General features: G+C 39.9%; 1 protein-coding gene across 1 annotated transcript in view; it reads left to right on the top strand.

Moving 5' to 3' along the window:
* Positions 1-21,080, top strand: part of LOC126210434 (uncharacterized) — a 196,928-nt gene that overhangs the window by 35,575 nt on the left and 140,273 nt on the right. The window contains exons 6-7 of the mRNA XM_049939667.1: positions 75-308; positions 11,733-11,863. Of these exons, the coding sequence (XP_049795624.1) occupies positions 75-308; positions 11,733-11,863 (365 nt within the window). The remainder of the gene's footprint in view (positions 1-74; positions 309-11,732; positions 11,864-21,080) is intronic.

The raw sequence follows: 21,080 nt of genomic DNA, 5'->3' as shown, positions 1-21,080 counted from the left end.
ACTGTAAGTGATTTGAAAAATAACTATGTATTAATACCAGCAATTATGGAAATTATCTGTTTAATTCTTTGCAGGAGAGGACACCTGGCAGTTGATATCACTGCTGAAACAAGAAGCAATTTTCCAGTGGAAAAATTTACTTACAGATTTGATTACAGGAGCAAAGAGTGGACACCTTGTACACAGTGTGCTTACTTCAGTGGCGACAGTTTCACACCTCCTCGGTCCTGAAGATGCACTAGAAATGCTCTTATTCATAGAAATGGCAAAAGACCACATGCTCCACGTTCTGGAATCAGAATCTCTAGGTCAGTTCCCTAGAATGTTATTTTCCTCTACTCTAAGCATCCAATACATAATTTCAGATTTGTCTTGTGCAAACAGATTGCTCTTAAACAGTCCGACAACTTAAGTCACAATACGCCATGCAATGCACCTCTTTCTCCAGGGGACAAATATTAATTACTATCAGTAGTAGTATATTAAGCTACAAATTATCATTTTAAACCTGCTGTGGTCTCCCTGTGTGCCTAGTCGACCACACGTCCCTGTCATGCTGTTCGCTCTAACAACAGAGTACATACAGGGTTGAAGACATGGAGAAAGATAGGTATCATCACAATTTGAATTTAGAGTAATATAACTTTCTTACCTTTATTGGTCATTGTTGCACGCTCGTCGTCCAGTGATTAATCTCTCCATCCGTGGTTTGTTAAATCAATTTGAGGTCTAGGGTGTATATTTTGCTGCATAAAAACTGACACATAGTTAAACTTCCAACTTTTATTTTATAAATGCTGATCATGACGATATTCAATAATTTTCAATGTAACAGCTTTTCCAATACATCATTTCGTTCCCTCTATCCTTGACCTTCTCATAGCATGCGTATTACAAGACGTCTCAACACCAACTGCCCATTGTCTCTACACCCGCCAACAACCAGCTCCTGTTCACAGAGCTTACAAACTGTGCAGTACTGCCAGCCTTGGTTGTATATTGATATTTTACACATCACACGTATACGTATATGAAAAACATAGTATGAAAAATGAAAAGTGTTTATAATATAGTTCTGTGGCAATATACCTCATTATTGTCATCATATTAACAGTTTTGTAACAAAATAATAATATTTCACTTTATGTTTACGTAGTTAAAGTTCACTTGCTCCTTCAAGTTGATTTACGGCACCGCACACCTCGCCAGCCGGTGGTATCGGTAGTTTCAGTAGTCCGTTAAATTACAACTAGGAACACAGTGTTAAACAGGTTAGCACTAAAATCATCACACACTGAAGTAGTAGAATGTAGTTGTATATTTTTGTATTGAGAGTATCTACTGGGCGAACTTGAACAAGAAAATCTTGTAAAATGGATGCATTATTTCCCACTTAAGCTGTATCTATTTAGATTCCTTCTTCATTACACATCTAGTTTTGCACATACTGTACTATATGTGCACCAACCATATGTCAAACCATTGAAAAGAATAAAATTTGCAAACAAAAATGAACATAAGCACATCGCGTGAACACACAGCCTTTTATATGCGTATGGCACCTTATCCTGTCAAAAAGCTTGATAATGGTTTGTTGCTACCACTGTTGTTGTTGTTTTCAATCCAAAGACTGATTTGACACAGTTCTCCATCTACTCTATCCTGTGCGAGCCTCTTCATCACTGAATAACTACTGCACTCTACATCCTCCTGAATCTGCTTACTGTATTCATCTCTTGCTCAAAATTTTTATCCCTCCTACTTCCTTCTGGTACTAAATTGGTGATCCCATGATGTCTCAGATATCAACCAATCCTGTCTTCTAGTCTGGTTGTGCCACAAATTTCTTTTCTCCCCAATTCTGTTCAGTACACCTCCTCTTTAGTTAGGTGATCTATGTACTTAATCTTCAGCATTCATCTGTAGCACCACAGTTAAAAAGCTTCTATTATCTTCTTGTTTATTGTCCAACATTTCACTGACATATATGACTGCATTCTACACAGAAAAGAATTCCTAACACTTTAGTCTATATTTGATGTTAACAAATTTCTCTTTTTGAGAAATGCTGTTCTTGCCATTGCCAGCCTACACTTGATATCCTCTCTACTTTGGCCATCATCAGTTACTTTTTTCCCCGAATAGTAAAACGCATCCACTACTTTAAGTGTCTCATTCCCTAATGTAGTTTCCATATCATCAACTGATTTAATTCGACTACATTCCATTATCCCCATTTTGCTTTTGTTGATGTTCTTCTTTTATCCTCCTTTCAAGACACTCTCCATTCCATTCAGTCACTCATCCATGTCTTTTGCTGTCTCTGACAAAATTACCTTGTCCTTAGCAAACCTCAAGGATTTTATTTCTTCTCCCTGGACTTTCAATTCCTACTCAAAATTTTTCTCTGGTTTTCTTTACTGCTTGCTCAGTGTACAGATTGAATAGCATCAGGCAGAGGCTATAACCCAGTTCCACTCCCTTCTCACCCACTGCTTCCCTGTCATGCCACCTGACTCGTAAAAATGCCATCTGATTTCTATACAACTTGTAAATAGCCTATTGCTCTAGTTAACATTGTCAAAAGCTTTCTCTTCATCTATAGATGCTATAAACTAGGTCTGCCTTTTCTCAATCTATCTTCTAAGATAAGTCATAGGGTCAGTACTGCCTCATGTTTTCCAACATTTCTATGGAATCCAAACTGATCTTCCCCCCAGGTTGGTTCTACCAGTTCTACCAATTGTCTGTAAAGAATACAGGTTAGTAAATTCCAACCATGCCTTATTAAATGATGGTTCAGTAATTCTATACAACTTGTAAATAGCCTATTGCTCTAGTTAACATTGTCAAAAGCTTTCTCTTCATCTATAGATGCTATAAACTAGGTCTGCCTTTTCTCAATCTATCTTCTAAGATAAGTCATAGGGTCAGTACTGCCTCATGTTTTCCAACATTTCTATGGAATCCAAACTGATCTTCCCCCCAGGTTGGTTCTACCAGTTCTACCATTTGTCTGTAAAGAATACAGGTTAGTATATTCCAACCATGCCTTATTAAATGATGGTTCAGTAATTTTCACATCTGCCAGCAATTGCTTTCTTTGGAATTGCAATTACTACAATCTTCTTGAAGTCTGAGGGTATTTTTCCTGTCTCATATATCATGTGCGCCAGGTGGAAGAGTTTTGTCATGGCTGGCTCTCCCAAGGCTATCACTAGTTATGATGGAATGTCATCTACTTGTTTCAATTTAGCTCCTTCAGAGCTCTGTCAAATTCTTGTCACAGTATCATATCTCCTATCCAGTTTTCATCTACATCCTCTTCCATTTCTGTAATATTGCCTTCAAGTTCAACTCCCTTGTATAGATTCTATATATACTCCTTCCACCTTTCAGCGTAAAAGTGAAAACTGGTTGTGGAATGAAGATGAAGTGTAAATAAGTACAGCTTAGTTGGGAAAATGTTGTGTACATTTTTAAAAAAAATACAGCTGTAAAGCCTGTAAAGTGCAACCAATAAAATGTACAACATGGAAGACTCCAGTTTCTCATTAGAGCCTATATACAGATACAAATATATTTGAATGTGGTTGCCGTCACTACTGAAACTGCTCTGCATAGCATTGTGGTGCTGCTCTTCTATTGCATTCAGTGAACCTGTACATGAGGTGCATGTCTGCTAACTTTTCACCAGTAACCCTATCTGTATGCTGTGTTCACATGTAACTAACTGTGCCAGAAAAACAAACACGAGATAGAACTGAGCAGTACTGAGTGCAAGTTTGATGGCAAAGAGTAAAGTGGGAACAACAAAGTAGGTACAGTACCTGTATGTACACAGAGAAAAAAATATTTTATAACATAAGAACATAAAAAAAAGGTCACAAGGTTTATATTTTCTGATTTTCCAAGTACAGTAAAACCACAAAAAGGCAAATGCAGGCCAAAAGAGGCAGAACACCACACACATAGACTTTACATAAATACCAATGTAAATGTTTGCACATGCTAATGGGAACAAATTCTCAAAACATTCATTAAAAATGTAACAAGTGCAGAGTCTTATTATTCAAATCACAAAATGGGCTTTGCTGTTGTCAATGGTAAGTACCGTGAGTGAATGGAATAAGTTTGTTTCCAAGCAAGGCATACAGCCCTTACCACCAATGTTTTTAGTGATGTGCAGCTATCTTGAGCACAATACAGATACAGAGATAAATGGTGATAAGAAATCAAATCAAATGCAATTACTCTGTAATCAGCCACTAGATACCATAGGTCCCTTGCACCAGTTTACTCGGAAAATATCCCTCTACAATCTACAAAATTCTGTTTGCGGAGTTCAGTTCATCCTACATATATGTAGACTAAAAAAGAAAAATTATTATAAAAACAAATCTACAATTGAAGACAGGAATAAACTTTTCTACTCACCATCCAGCATCAGTGACAAGAATGCCCAATCAATCATGTAAAACTCTGAGTTTTTTGAACCAGAAATTTTTTCATCTGGCAAAATAGAAGAAAGAGTTAAAGGAGACAAGATTAATTACAAACTAATTAGAAAAGTCACACTCTTTCTTACTGAAACATTACTCCTACTAGGTATGTAGAAGGGTGTCAGCAAATTAAGAAGATTCTGTTTGGAGACTTTGAAATGTTCTGGGCTGATTCTACAGCTACATCGACATACATATCCACAAGCTGCTATGTGATGTATAATCATGGGTGCCATGTACTACTACTAATCATTTCCTTACCTATTCCACTCATAAATGGAGTCAGGGAAAAATCATTATCTATATGCCACTCTTATCACATTTGCCTGAGCACTCCTGATGATACCCTAGTCCCTCATGCACACTCACCATAAAGTTCTATTACTTCAGAAGCCTTCAAGCCACTCACATATGTGTTAACAGTCTGCGGCAGTGCACCATGTCAAACACTTTCTGGAAATGTAGGAATATGGAAGCTGCCTTTTGCCCTTCATTCATAATTTTCAAGATATTGTCTGAGAAAAGGGCAAGCTGAGTTTTGCAAGAGTGATGCATTCTAAATATGTGCTGGTTTGTGGACAAAAAGTTTTCTATCTCAACGAAATTTATTGCATTAAAACTTATAAATAATATGTTCAAGAATTAGCATACTGATATTAAGGATGTGGGTCTGTCCATTCTTTAGCCCTTCTTATTTACAGGAATGTTCAGAAATGTGAAACTGTGCCCTTCACAAAATGCAGAAAGTAGTATCCTATGATTATAATATCAATGTGTCACATTCAGAGTCTGCCAGCTCTTTCCAATAGCGGCGTGTAACTGTTTATAGGGATATGAAATAGAATGCTCAGTTAAGCTCAGTCATAGGTAAAACAAGTGGCAGACTTCAGGTCATTGGCAGGATGCTGCAGAAGTAGAGTCAGCCCACAAAACGAGAGTGCTTACAAACCACTTGTGTGTCCTGTCGTAGAACATTGCTCAAGTGTGTGGGATCCATACCATATAGGACTAACAGGAGATACTGAACATATATAAAGAAGGGGGACATGAATGATCACAGGTTTGTTTTAACTCATAGGATGGTGTCACAGAATTCTGAATAACTATAATTGGCAGACACTTGGAAATAAATGCATATTATTCCCTGAGTGCCAACTTTAGGAAGCAGTATTAAATGAAGAATATGGAGATATTCTTCAGCCTCACACAGATCATTCCTGTAGGGGCTGTAGACTAATTATGGTACATACAGAGACAATGAAGTAGCCGCTCTTTTCTCATTCCATAAACGATCAGACTGTAGGAAACCAAAAGATGTTTTACTATACTGGTACCTTTTGCCATGCACTTCACAGTGGTTTACCAGCCGGGTTGCGGATTTTCTCTACGTGGGAACTGGGTGTTTGTGTAGTCCTCATCATTTCATTGTCATTCAAGAACTGGGGAGATTGGAAAGTGAAAAAATTGGGAATTTGTATGGGTGCTGAAGGCCATACCATTGAGCACCCTGAAAACCAAAATCATCATCATCATCATCATCACAGTGGTTTTCAGAATATGTAGAGGGCATGGACAAAATGTGGAAACCAAGCATAACACATTACCATGCTTGATATGGCGTAGGAAGGCCATTGGGATTCTAAACAGGTTCCAGTCATATGTCATCTGTCATTTGTCATGGACAAATACAGGTCCTGTATGATTTTCAGTGGATTCTTATAACATTCTTCCTGCAAAGTAACACCAAGTTATGGTAACAACGATGGAAGTAGATAGTGATCACAAACCCTTCTCTCTAAAGTAGACCACAAAGGCTCAATAACATTGAGATCTGGTGACTGTGGTGGCGAGGGGAGATGAAAAAATTCATCCTCGGCTCACAAGACCAGTCCCAGATGATGTGAGCTGTATGAACAGGGGATCTATCATGGGATCTATCATCTTGGAAAACAGTATCACCATTAGGGAACAAACATAGTACCATGGGATGGACCTGATGAGCCAGAATGGTTGTGTAATTATTGGCAGTAACCCATCTTCGCAGAGCAGCCACAGAACCATGAAATACCACAATATGACTGCCCAAATCATCACCAAACCCCTGCCATGTTTCACTCTTGGGGCATAAAATCGGCCAGAAGGTGGAAACAGTGTGAAAAAAGACTCATCCAACCATATGACATCCTTCCATTGCTCCATAATCTAATTTTTATGACTTTGGCTCTGTGTTTTCCTGTTATGGGCACTTGCTCCATTTATCAGTGGTTCTGAAACACCAGTTCATTTTGGAATTCCCTGCTTATGTAATTACCATCATGTTGTCTCAGTACTTACTGGGTTCCGGAGTGCAACATTCAGTTCTGAAGCAACTTTTGCTCCTGTCATCCTCTTATTTTTCATCAAAGTCCTCTTCAGTGACTGTCCAGTGACTGACCCGCATAGCACCATCCTGTGCCAACCTATTCATGGGCCATCTAGAGGAATCCTTCCTAAAAACCCAGAATCCTAAACCCCTCATTTGGTTCAGATTCATTGATAACATCTTTGCTGTCTGGATTGAAGGTAAGGAAACCCTGTTCACATTCCTCCAGAACCTCAAGAACTTCTCCCCCATTTGCTTCACCTTGTCCTACTCAACCCAACAAGCTACCTTCCTAGATCTCCACCTCAGAGAAGGCTACATCAGTACCTCTGCCCATATCAAACCTACTAACAACCAGCAATACCCCCTCGACATCTGCCACCCATTCCATACCAAGAAGTCCCTTCCATACAGCCTAGCCACCCATGGTCATCGTATCTGCATTGATGAGCAGTCCCTCTCAAAATATACCGAGGGTCTCACTGAAGCCTTCACTGACCGTAATTATCCTTCCAACCTTGTACAAAAACAAATCTCCCGTGCTGTATCTTTCCCGTCTCCCACCACTTCCCAAAGTCCCACAGTCCAGCCACAGAGGAGCATTCCCCTCGTAACTCAGTACCATCTGTTACTGGAGCAACTGAATTACATTCTCCGCCAGTGTTTTGATTACCTCTCGTCATGCCCTGGAATGAAAAATTTCCTGCCCACTATCCTTCCCACCTCTCCTACACTGGTATTCCGCCGTCCACCGAACCTACACAATATACTCGTCCATCCTTACACAACCCCTGCTCCCTATCCCTTACTTCATGGCTCATACCCCTGTAACAGACCTAGCTGCAAGACCTGTCCCATACATCCTCCTACCACCACCTACTGCAGTCCAGTCACTAACATCTCCTGTCCCATCAAAGGCAGGCCTAGCTGTGAAACCAGTCATGTTATTTGCAAGCTAAGCTTAACCACTGTGCTGCATTCTATGCAGCCATGACAACCAACAAGCTGTCTGTCCACATGAATGGCCATCGGCAAACTGTGGCTAAAAAACAAGTGGACCACCCTGTTGCTGAACACACTGCCAGATATGGTATCCCTCATCTCAGTGACTGCTTCACAGCCTGTGCCCTATGGATCCTTCACACCAACTCAAGCTTTTTTGAATTGCGGAGGTGGGAACTTTCCCTGCAATATATCCTACATTCCCGTATCCCTCCTGGCCTTAATCTTCGTTAGTCACTGTCCACTCCCATCCAGCCCCCTTCCTATTCCAATTCCAGCATTACACAGCTGTCATTTCACCACCACACCCAGTCTTTTAATGACTTTTTATTTCTCTCCTTTCCACCACTTTGCCCCACCTCCTCCCCTCCCCTCCTTCTCTCCTGCCCACCATCTAAACTGTAGCACTTCACTGTTCGCAACCCCCTCACCCCCACCAATCTATCCCTCCCCATTCCGCCTCCTCCTTAACCCCACCCAGTCGTCACTCCCATCATGCACTGGTGCTGCTGCTCGCAGTGTGGTTTCATCTGTCTGAGACTGCAGATGTGTGTGCAAGTTGCATTTGCATGAGTGTGTGTGTGAGTGTGTGTGTGCACGTGTGTATGTGTGTCTATTGCTGACAAAGGCATTATTGGCTAACAGCTATAATTGTGTGAATCTGTTTGCTGTGCCTATCGTGACTTAGCATCTCCACTATATGGTGAGTAGCAACTATCTTTCTCTAATATTGTTACATTACATCCTGGATTTTCTATTGTTTTGCATTTAGATTATGAATGTTATGATACTAATAAACCACAATTCACAATGTGTACTGACATGCAAATGTAAGAATCCTTAGTTCCCTGAAGTATCTTCTGCAAGATGTGTGGTTATCAATGTTATATAATATTCTTATTGCACAGTTGTGTGGAATTAATACTTTTTTGACATTACCTGTAATTCTGCAGAAGGTTGTACCACAAGACAGAACTGAGTGAAACTATGCTAGCTATTTTTTCTGCAGGTCAACACAATGAGAGAGATTTCTGGGTGCAAAACAGGCAGAATTCAGCCTTTTGGTTAACTAGTCCATGCACTGGTGCCATCTCAGTCTATTATAAATCTGGCCTATTAGTATTATATTGAAATTATCAAAATTATAACAATATTTAGCATGACTTAGCATGAATACTTACTTTGTGGAGAAATAAAAGATTGAAGTTAGCACTGCTCATAGTTTGAAATTGTGATTGAAAGAAACTGAAATTGCCTAGCTTCTGTTCATTGTTGACTCAGTCAATTTTGTTGTTGGCACAGTTTAACCAGTGGTAAGATCCTGCTTCCAAAACAGATTTGAGGATTTCAACTTTTCAATAGAAATTTGTTAAATGAAATCTTACAGGCTGTTTTGTATTCTTTTACATATTTTTGTTAGTAGTCCTATATGATTACCACATGCAGTTAAAACAAGTTCCAGAGTAGAACACCATAACATCATGCTCTACACCATACTAGTACATCAAAAACAGGTCTGACACAATCTCATTTCTTCCTGGCAAGACCACAACTGACTCCAAATGTATAGTTATCAGTCACATCACAGACAAAAACAAGTAATACATATGTACAACTTATTTTTGATTTACTATTTCAGATTGTGTCAATAATCAACATCAGGAATGATTTTTTCCCTCTGCAGCAGTGTGTGCTGTAATTTGAAACTTCCTGGAAGATTAAAACTATGTACTGGATGGGAACTTGAGCCTGGCACCTTTGTTTTTTGTGGGAAATTCCTCTACCACTTGAGCTATCCAGGCACAAGTCATGACAGAACTTCTGCATACCTTAAGGGATTAGCAATCCAGGAGTAAAGGATACCACAGAAACATGGCTTAGCCACAGTCTGAGGGATTGTTTCTGGGATGAATTTTCTCTCCACTGAAGAATGTGCTGTGATTTGAAACTTTATGACAGATTAAAACAATGTACTGGACCGGAAATCAAGTGTGGGTAGGAGATAATCTACAAGTGAAGGTGGGTTTTGAGTCCTGATCCAGTGCACAGTTTTAATTTGTCAGGAACTTTCAAATCAATACCAATACTGATAATAATAATAATAATAATAATAATAATAGTAGTACTAGTAATAATAATGTACAGTAACACAAATACACAAAATTTGCACGACAGTTTTGAAATATGTAATTTGAATGAAAACAGTTGCATGTATGTATTTCAAGTATTAATAATATCTGCATTATAAATATAGGTCTAAAATATGTCATTCTGCAAGAAGCTTTATTATCTGACAATATAATGTAATAAGTGTATCATGTTACCAAACAACAGGAGCACACAATTTACCAGTTTCATTTTGATACCCAGAAATGTCACTACAAAGGGTGGTTTTGCAGAATGGATGCAAACTGCAGGAACCAATCCCTGAGGAGATGAGGATCAGAAAAGCTATCATGGGCACATTTCCAGAAAGGCATTCCAAAGGAGGTACACCCATAAGATCTTTGATAATGTAGGTTTCAGTGACTGAAAGCACACTTGAGAACACACCAGGCAAATAGTAATATTCTGCCTGTACTTGTGTCTTAGGTGTATGGAGACAGTGAACCATCAACACCTGTTCAGTTTCAGCATGTGGACAGATATTATTGATGATCAGCTCACGGTAGCAGTTGTGCTCGCAGAAAGCCTCACAGATGAGGCATACCTGCAGTTCCTGTGGGTGATTGTGCCTCTGCTGCTGGAAGACATGCCTTTGGTGCTACAAAGCTACTACATGATGGTGCTCCAGATCACTGCCCTCTTTAGTTTGCAGCTGAAACACTAGTACAGACGGAACATTCCTGGTTAGTGAATGTGTTACCTTGAAGTCTGCACTGTCAAGATCTCCACCTTCAAGTGGGTGTACCTGCTGTGGAACATATTTCCAGCTATATGTCCATATAATCTTTTCTGCTCCTTTTCCTCTCAGGAATAATTTCCCACAGTTTGTCAGTGTATATGCATTGATACCTCCTTTTCATACTGTGAGCCATTTTTGTTTATTTGGACTTGATAAATATGAGTTTTTATAAGTGTAAGGGTTAAATTATTAGCTGTGATCCAGTTGTAGGCCTGTTCCAGTATTCTTGTGGCTGTGTATGTTGTCATTGTGTTTGGGCCCTTAACTGATATAGTTGTGTCATCAGCAACATTACAGTTTCTGCAGACTCCCTTATGGTTCTGGATAGATCACACTAAAACTACAATAATCACCATTATCACATAAGATGAACTCATGGAAAAGAATTGCTTAGAAGTTCTGAAAGACTGGTAACTGGACACTTATCTCCCATCTCTGCGAGTGCTAATATTCATTTCTGACTTTCATATTACACTAAAGCAATGTGTCAAATTAGAAAAATCAGATCCAGTTCTGTAAACATTATAACAATATTCTGAGAAGGAAAGTTGCTACTCACCATATAGCAAAGATGCTTAGTCGCAGATAGGCACAACAAAAAGATTTTCACACTTAAAGCTTTCAGCCAATGGCCTTTGTCAACAATAGACACACATACATACACACACACACTCAAGCAAATGCAACTCACACACACGATTGGAATCTGAGGCAACTAAAACCACACTAAACATTATGATTGATTGAACCTTCCTGCCAGGTAAAAACTGCATGCCAGACCAAAACTCGAACTCAGGGCCTTTACCTGTTATCATAGACTATTTCCCATTTTTATTTGACATTGTATATATTAAAATGAATAAATATTTAGAGAAAATTTATGTGGCTGCTGGTTAAGCAAAGACAATTACTTATAAACTGGGTTATTGCAGCTGAATATGTCTGCTCATTGGTGTTACAGGCAAAATATCATCCTCTCCCAACACTGTGGATGCTGTATTGTGCACATCTCCTGATGAACTGTATGTAGAGAGCCAGCATCTAGCAGAGGACGTGCAATATGCAATACACTGTGTGTGGCTGAATCTCAAGGTATTGTAATTTTGCACATCTGATTAATACAGTTCCCACTTTCAGAAAAACCCAGAAGAACCTCCTCATCACCCGGCCTGGAATGCATCAATCTCTGTAACATCCTAGTCAATTCTTATGACATTCACACACCACTGAGCCTACACTCAGGTTCCTATCTGTGGAACTGCCCTATTGTACAACCCACCTCATGGACCCATCCACTACCATGTACTTCAGACCCACCACTAGTAAATCCTATAGTATCAAAAGCAGAGCAGCTTGCAAAACCACATACATTGTTTATCAGCTTACTTGGTCCACCGTATAGTGTTTTATAGTGGATTTTTCAATATGAATGCAATATTATTTATTATTTTATGAGTTTGCTAGTTGAGAACCCTGCAGTGCGCTATTCGTCCACGAGACTCAGAGGGCCATAGACACGGGTTCCCAGGTAGATGCCGTGTTTCTTGACTTCCGCAAGGCATTCAATACAGTTCCCCACAGTTGTTTAATGAACAAAGTAAGAGCATATGGACTATCAGACCAATTGTGTGATTGGATTGAAGAGTTCCTAGATAACAGAACGCAACATGTCATTCTCAATGGAGAGAAGTCTTCCGAAGTAAGAGTGATTTCAGGTGTGCCACAGGGGAGTGTCGTAGGACCATTTGCTATTCACAATATACATAAATGACCTTGTGGATGACTTCGGAAGTTCACTGAGGCTTTTTGCGGATGATGCTGTGGTATATTGAGAGGCTGTAATAATGGAAAATTGTACTGAAATTCAGGTGGATCTGCAGCGAATTGACGCATGGTGCAGGGAATGGCAATTGAATCTCAATGTAGACAAGTGTAATGTGCTGTGAATTCATAGAAAGAAAGATCCCATATCATTTAGCTACAATAAAGCAGGTCAGCAACTGGAAGCAGTTAATTCCATAAATTATCTGGGAGTAGGCATTAGGAGTGATTTAAAATGGAATGATCATATAAAGTTGATCGTCAGTAAAGCAGATGCCAGACTGAGATACATTGGAAGACTCATAAGTAAATGCAATCCTAAAAGAAAGGAAGTAGGTTACAGTACGCTTGTTCGCCCACTGCTTGAATACTGCCCATCATTGTGGGATCCGTACCAGATAGGGTTGATAGAAGAGATAGAGAAGATCCAACGGAGAGCGGCGCTTTGTTACAGGATCATTTAGTAATCACGAAAGCGTTACGGAGATGATAGATAAACTCCAGTGGAAGACTCTGCAGGAGAGATGCTCAGTAGCTCGGTACAGGCTTTTGTTGAAGTTTCGAGAACATACCTTCACCGAGGAGTCAAGCAGTATATTGCTCCCTCCCACATATATCTCACGAAGAGACCACGAGGATAAAATCAGAGAGATTACAGCCCACTCAGAGGCATACCGACAATCCTTCTTTCCACGAACAATACGGGACTGAAATAGAAGGGAGAACCGATAGAGGTACTCAAGGTACCCTCCGCCACACACTGTCAGGTGGCTTGTGGAGTATGAATGTAGATGTAGATGTAGATGTATTTATTCCAATTCTTTTAGTCCATCTTCTTCTCCCTTCTCGCTATCCATACCCTCCACCAACCACTCTCTGTCCATTTCCTCATGCGTCTCTTCCTGTCCACCTGTTACTCCCTCCTTACTCTGGCCATCTGCCCTTCCCTCCACCCCTCTGTCCCCCTCCTCCTCCCCCCTCAGTCCATCTTCTCCTCCCCTCTCAATCCATCAACTCCTGTCCCCTATGAGTCCATCTCCTACTGCCCCCTATCGCCTTCTCAACCCATCTGTCTACTCCCCTATCCCTCTCTTGTCCATGTCCTCCTCCCTCATTTCCTCCTTCTCCAACTGTGTCTGTCCCTCTTCTCTTCCCTGTCTCTGTGCACCTCCTGTTCTCCATCTCTGTCCATTTCCTCTTCCCTCCTACCAAAATTCATCTCCTCCTCCCCCTTTTAAAATACATCTCCTCCTCCCCCCTCTCACTGCCCATCTCCTCCTTTTCTCTTTCTCCATCCCTTTTCTTCTCTCTCTCTATCCGCCCATCTCCTTTCCCACATGTTCTACATCTACATCCATACTCCGCAAGCCACCTGACGGTGTGTGGCGGAGGGTACCTTGAGTACCTCTATCGGTTCTCCCTTCTATTTCAGTCTTGTATTGTTCGTGGAAAGAAGGATTGTCGGTATGCCTCTGTGTGGGCTCTAATCTCTCTGATTTTATCCTCATGGTCTCTCCGCGAGATATACGTAGGAGGGAGCAATATACTGCTTGACTCCTCCGTGAAGGTATGTTCTCGAAACTTCAACAAAAGCCCGTACCGAGCTACTGAGCGTCTCTCCTGCAGAGTCTTCTACTGGAGTTTATCTATCATCTCCGTAACACTTTCGTGATTACTAAATGATCCTGTAATGAAGTGTGCTGCTCTCCATTGGATCTTCTCTATCTCTTCTATCAACCCTATCTGGTACGGATCCCACGCTGCTGAGCAGTATTCAAGCAGTGGGCAAACAAGCGTACTGTAACCTACTTCCTTTGTTTTCAGATTGCATTTCCTTAGGTTTCTTCCAATGAATCTCACTCTGGCATCTGCTTTACCAACGATCAACTTTATATGATCATTCCATTTTAAATTACTCCTAATGCATACTCCCAGATAATTTATGGAATTAACTGCTTCCAGTTGCTGACCTGTTATATTGTAGCTAAATGCTAAGGGATCTTTCTTTCTATGTATTCGCAGCTCATTACACTTGTCTACATTGAGATTCAATTGTTTGTGTCCATGTCTATCCTTGTCCTCCATCCCCCTTCCTCCTGTCTCTCTCTGTCCATCTCTTCCTACCTTTTCTCTCCATGTTCTCACTCCAACCGCAAATAGGAGGCTTGTGGTTCTTACCCCCACAATATTTCTTTCCAGATAGGAAGTAAAGTGTGTAACAAGTTTGGTTGAAATCAGTCAAGAGGCTTCGGAGGTTTCCTTCTACTCGTGGTTATGTCTGCGTATGTACCTGCCACATATATTTAATACTTTTTGTGCAGATTTGTGCACAAATTTTACCTATATCTCTGGAGACTTCCACTGTGCACTTTCATTTTCGTGCAGCTCCATGTTTATGATGTCATAGCTACTGGTATATGTGCAGTACAACAGTATACTTTTGCAGGTGCATTCAATTGCATATGTGGATGCTGTCTGCAAAATATGTTGTGAATAGAGTTGGGTGCAAAGAAGTAATAAATTTAAATGTCATGTATGATGCAGCAATTTTTCATGCAGTTATGTACAATGTCATATCTCCTGAATTATGTCTCATAGAATGACATAATTTTTCAGATACATTCAGTGGTGTTTGTAAATACTGTATGAAAAATGTGTTGCGAATACAGTTAGTAGTAAAGGAGCAATAAATTAAAACATCATGCTTGATGTGGCTGGTTTACTGCGCGAACAGTGAAAACCTAGTAAGTGATAAACTTTCTTCCTTTCATTAATTTGTAGGGTAATGTGTAAAGTTTTTCAAGTCACTAAGTACTCTCAATGTCAAATATTGTACATATAAAATCTGGGTGTCTGCACATCATGATCTACACTTCATTTCACTCCCCCAACCCTTTGAGAGGTAGATGGTTCTTATCAGCACAGCAATTCTTTCCATACAGCAAGTGATATGTGTACCTAGTTTGGTTAAAATCTGTCTGGTGGTTTTATATGTGTGGATTTAACTGGACAAGATTATGCCTTCAGGTACTTCTTACATGTAACCAGACTTCCTCAGTGAGTAAATCTTAGAATGTGTGTGGTACATGAGCCATGTATAATATCAATAATAACAGTAATAATAATAATAATAGTAATAATAATATGTGGAATTTAAGAACTATTAGTCTCATTAACAATAAGCAATTTCCCCATTATATTCTTCTTGTATGCGAGTAGGCACATCTAACAGAAACCTATGACAAGAGTACAGAAGTAATCAACTGCAGAAGTTGTCTGATCAGAGGAAGAACAAGAGATAATAGGGTAAGAATAGCAGATAAGGCAGAGAGAAGAAAAGTGAAATAGAAAGAGAAGATAAAAGTGTAGAGAGGGAAGCTTTGAAAATGATAAAAGATAAAGCTTTAATCTCCTCTTGAATGCAGCATGGATTTTGGTAGGACGCAGATTACAGGCAAAATTGGCCAGCCAGGGTGGCCGAGCGGTTCTAGGCGCTACAGTCTGAAACCGTGCGGCCGCTACGGTCGCAGGTTCGAATCCTGCCTCGGGCATGGATGTGTGTGATGTCCCTAGGTTAGTTAGGTTTAAGTAGTTCTAGGGGCTGATGACCTCAGAAGTTAAGTCCCATAGTGCTTAGAGCCATTGGAATCATTGCCTAAATTGGAAGACTGAAACTGTGTGCCAGACGAAGACTCAGACTTGGGACATTTGCCTTTCACAGGCAATTGCTCTATTGACTGAGCTACCAAAATGCAACTCACCACCCATCTTCACAACTTTTCTCAGTTTTCACACGGTTTTAATCTGCCAGGAAGTTTCATATCAGTGCACACTCCACTGCAGAGTGTACATTTCATACAGGCTAAAGTGTTCAATAATCATATGGTTGAAAGGGAGAAGGATACTGGAGCTAGTCTCAAGCAAATATATAGCCATGATGCTGGACGTATCTAGTTTCGTACTAGAGTTGTGGAATGATGATAGGTATGTGATATATGAGGAGGCGTGTTGAGGGCATGAATGACTGAAAAACTGATAACATAAACAGAGCATTTGAAAATCATCCTGCGTGTCTGTTTGCATCCAACCAAACTGATCTACTGTTTACTGCTATTCACATTTGTGCCATTTAAATCTGATCAAGTAAATTAGAAAGGAAGCTGCTACCTCGAAAACAGATGCTGCCTACTGCATTACACAACATACATCCTGTTTATCTACTACTAGCCTTTTTCCAGTGACTTTGCTCATGTACACATTCCACACCTATATTGCACACTCCATCTCCTCCCCCCTCTCTTTGTCTATCTCTTCCTCTCCTGTCTCTCCTTCCATCTTGTTCTCCCACCTTTATCACTCCATCTCCTCCATCCCACTCTATCTGCCTTTCCATATTATCGTCTCCTCTCTCTGTCTATTTCTTCCTTCCCCTAATTCTCACCATATCTTCCACGCCTCCATCTCTCCATATTCTCCTCCATCTCTCTATGTCCATCTCACCTTCCTCTTATTCATTTTGCATCTAAACCTACACGCCTTCCACCTACCTCTTGCATCCTTCCCTCTCTGTCCATCACCTTCTCCCCTATCTCTATCTGTCCCTCTCCTCATATCTCCTACCTCTATCTCATTCTTCCCCATCCCCTCCCACCAGTCTCATTATCTATCTCCCCCGCCCCCCTCTCTCCTCTCTCTGCTCAGCCATGGCCATTGCACGTGTAGCCCCTGTGAGGCATGCTAATACCTGTTCTCTCTCTCTCTCTGCCCATCTTCTCCCACTCTCTGTCCATCTCATCTCCCCTCCCCCCCCCCCCCCAACTACTGTGTATCCATATCCTCCTTACTCCTCTGCTCTCTCTGTCCATCTCATATCCTCCACACTGTCTATGTATATATGTATACATCCACATCAATTTCTTTTCATGTGTGTAAGGGCGCTGATAACCATGCTGCTGAGCACCGATAAGCTTCAAACACACACACACACACACACACACACACACACACACACACACACACACACACACCTCCTCCTGTCTGTCCATCACCTTGCCCCACACTCTATCTGTCCCTTCCCTGCTGCCACCTCTCTCTTTGACCATCTCCTTCTGACCCCTCTTTCTCTATCTATCCCAAACTGCCCCCCACCCCTGCTTTCTCCATTCCCTCTCTATCCATCCCAACCTTCCCCCAGCTGTGCCAGTAAGCTAACCTTGCTGCGAAACAAGTTGATAGTGCAGGTCAGTACTACTCCCACAACACGCCAGTCGTGCTGGTAGCCTAAATCATTTGTTTGTTCCTGGTGTGTAGGCTGCCCAGCAACTCAAGTCGATAAGGCAGTCCAATATCACACATGTTATAAAGGGTAACCTACACGCTGGGGGCTGGAAAAACCTTTCTCGCCCCTGAAGTGTAGGTCGCCCTGCAAAGCAGCTCGATAATGCAAGCCTACACTATTCCTACGAAACATGCCTATTGTGCAGGGCAGCCTACATGGCAGGTGCTGGAAAAACACATTCACCAAAATCACTGCTCCTATTGGATCTAGGAGATCATAAATGACACAGTGCTGATACTCATGAAGTTTGCTGTTCGTGTACCAAATATGGCTGAAATTGATCGAAAGATTTGGGAGGAGCTCCCAGGCTGACATAAATACACAATGGTATTTTTTTTAGAACATTATTACTTGTCGTACAGCTTTGTAACAAAAACTACTAGTTGACACGTGGTTAACGGAACCTTTCAACATCTGTGAATCTAAATATTCATATAACTATTGAAACAGTGGCTAATGAGGTATATTTTTTAATTTTCTTTTGAGCTGGTAGGTTTCCCATTTTCTTGTTTTATATCAGACAAGTGCTTATAGAATAGCTTGCCATCAAAGTACGTAACTCCATTCTGAAACTTGGAGTAGGAGGCAAAGTCCACTTGAAAATTATTTTTGTGTGTTGTCTTGTGGCCGTGTAAACCACAGTTTAGTTGATACTGATTTTTATTATCACCAGCAAAAACCATGTAGGGTTAAATGCATTCAGAAATGAGTGTAAGAATTCCAACATCCTTAAAAAGGCGTGAGACGTGCACTTGCCTCCTTTACAAAATATTCTTACTGCTTGCTTCTGCTGAACAAAAGTACTATTTGTTTGAGGTTCGCTGCCCCAGGAGACAATTGCATAAGATAACAAGGAATGAAAATATTCAAAATAAGCCAACATTCTGTAGAACTTTCTGTAGGTAACTATGTCTAGAGCTGTTAGATAATTTGGAAGAAAAAGCATACTTTATCCATCAGCTGTACAACTGTATGTTTATTCTCTACTGGTTTTGATTATTACAATCATCTTCACAGGAGAAAACCAGTGTACTGCAAATGTATGTTTGAACCACTGATGTATGCTGTTTTTGTCCTGTGTAGATGATTGTAGTAATCAAAACTGGTTGATAAAAACAATATACATCAAATGTATGTTTGAACCATTGATGTACCTTGTTTTTCTCCTATGGAGATGATTGTATTAATTGAAAATGGTCAAGAATAAACATACCATTGTACAGCTAATGACACAGATATGCTTTTTTCAAACAACAGTCCTGTCTTGAGGTCAACACAGTGAGAGATGCTTCAAAGGACTTAACAAGATGAACTGAACTTCATGATTAGTTTATTTCATTTTACTTTGTTATGTAGCTGCATATCAAGGACTGTGCTTCATGGAGTGTACGAAAATTAATGTCTACTTCTGGTGTTAAATGATCATTACTGCATGTTTGAAACTGTGTAGTTTGTTTCTTTGTAAGAGTAATGCTTTAACTTTTAGCTATGAATAACATGTAGGCCTGTTCAACTATCATTTGCACTGTGCCTGCTGAGGTTGAGTTTGTCAACTACAAGGCAGATATCAGGGCTTATTGTAAAGCTAAATGACATATAGAAGTGGCTTGTAAACGAACATCCATTGTTACAGGTGTAGAGGAATAATTTCCTTGGAAAATACAAATTTAGCTACAAATATGTTATAAACAGCAAAGATTTAGTATAACTGAGGAAGCAGATGTAGATGTGGATGTAGATGTCAAAGTAGTGTCTTTCCTTGCAATGTACTTGCTTACATTCAGCTGATGAAAGGACAGATAGTGTTAAGCAGTACAGTCAATGTTTATTGGTAATTCATTTTACAGATTAATTTTTTATGATTTCCTTGTCTTGTATTAATGTATACCTTGATGCATTCCACATTACTGAAGGGGGGAACTTGATGAACGAACGAATGAATGAATAACACAGGGAGGGGAATCAGGGTTGTCGATGCACTGAGGAAGTTATTTTGTTGGGTTCCAATAGGATGTGAATAGGTGACATTAGGAAACGTGAGGAATATTGCTGTGGATTGATAAATAATGTAGTGCATGGACAAGATAGAGGTGTTTATCCAGCAGTGGATATCAAATGATCAATATGTAGAAAAATGAGCATATACGCAATTGTCTGGAAGTAGTGTCATCTTTATTACAAAAAGCACTGTAACATATTACTGGAATCCAGGTACATGCACATCTCATTTGTAGCTGCTAGCCCAGCCAATAAAATTTAATCAGTATGGAATGTTATTCCAAGATGCACTGGTAAAGACGCCATAGATGAAATTAAATTAAAGAAAGGAACATGATTAATAATTTATTGAGAACTCAACAAAATTTATTAACAAAAGTAGGATTAAAACCATAGACAGAATTATAAGTAATTTTCAGGTGAACTATGAGGAAGTGTGTTGGAAACCTTGCTGTTCATGTTTCGTGTTAATGACCTGGCAGACAATATTAGTAATGTAGATTTTTTTTCCAAATTATGTAATTATCTACGATAAATTGCTATCCAAAGAAGGATGCACAAGTATGCAATCTCAATAAGACTTCAAAGTATATGGTTATATTTTATCTTACTTTAACTGTATTTCATTATTATTATGTTTCCGATACCTCAATTCCATTAATTTAGTCAATAAATGTCATTACAATGTTTGCTCATTAAGTTACATAAGTTCGCATATGCATCAGGAGTTAGTATCGGATACTGCAATATGGTCTGCATTTCACTCTTTATGTGTTGTTCCATTCTGTTACTTCACAAAAACACACACACAACATGCAGATATATATTTGTTTGCACTGAACAAAATTTACATGTTTTTTGTCTGAAGTGTGGACTATGGGCTGGAACTTCTTCCAAAAATCACTCCACCTCCATCGGAAGACATTTGAAATTGTATACACTACATCCCTAAATTTTTGTCTTACACCTGCCACAGTGTCATGAAACACAGCTTTGTTAAAGATCATCTGATCCCAATAATTGACCATTTCCCTCTGTGAATGGTACTTTACAACAGCAAGATCATGTACTCAACTTATATACTGACAAGGAAATATCAAAAGCTCACTTGCAAGATATCATCCTCAGCAATCAATTCCGCTTGAAAATTTG

The sequence above is a fragment of the Schistocerca nitens genome, chromosome 10, assembly GCF_023898315.1.
Source record: "Schistocerca nitens isolate TAMUIC-IGC-003100 chromosome 10, iqSchNite1.1, whole genome shotgun sequence".
Taxonomy (NCBI): domain Eukaryota; kingdom Metazoa; phylum Arthropoda; class Insecta; order Orthoptera; family Acrididae; genus Schistocerca; species Schistocerca nitens.
Note: the sequence above shows the minus strand (reverse complement) of the source record. Positions and strands in the feature narration are given on the sequence as shown.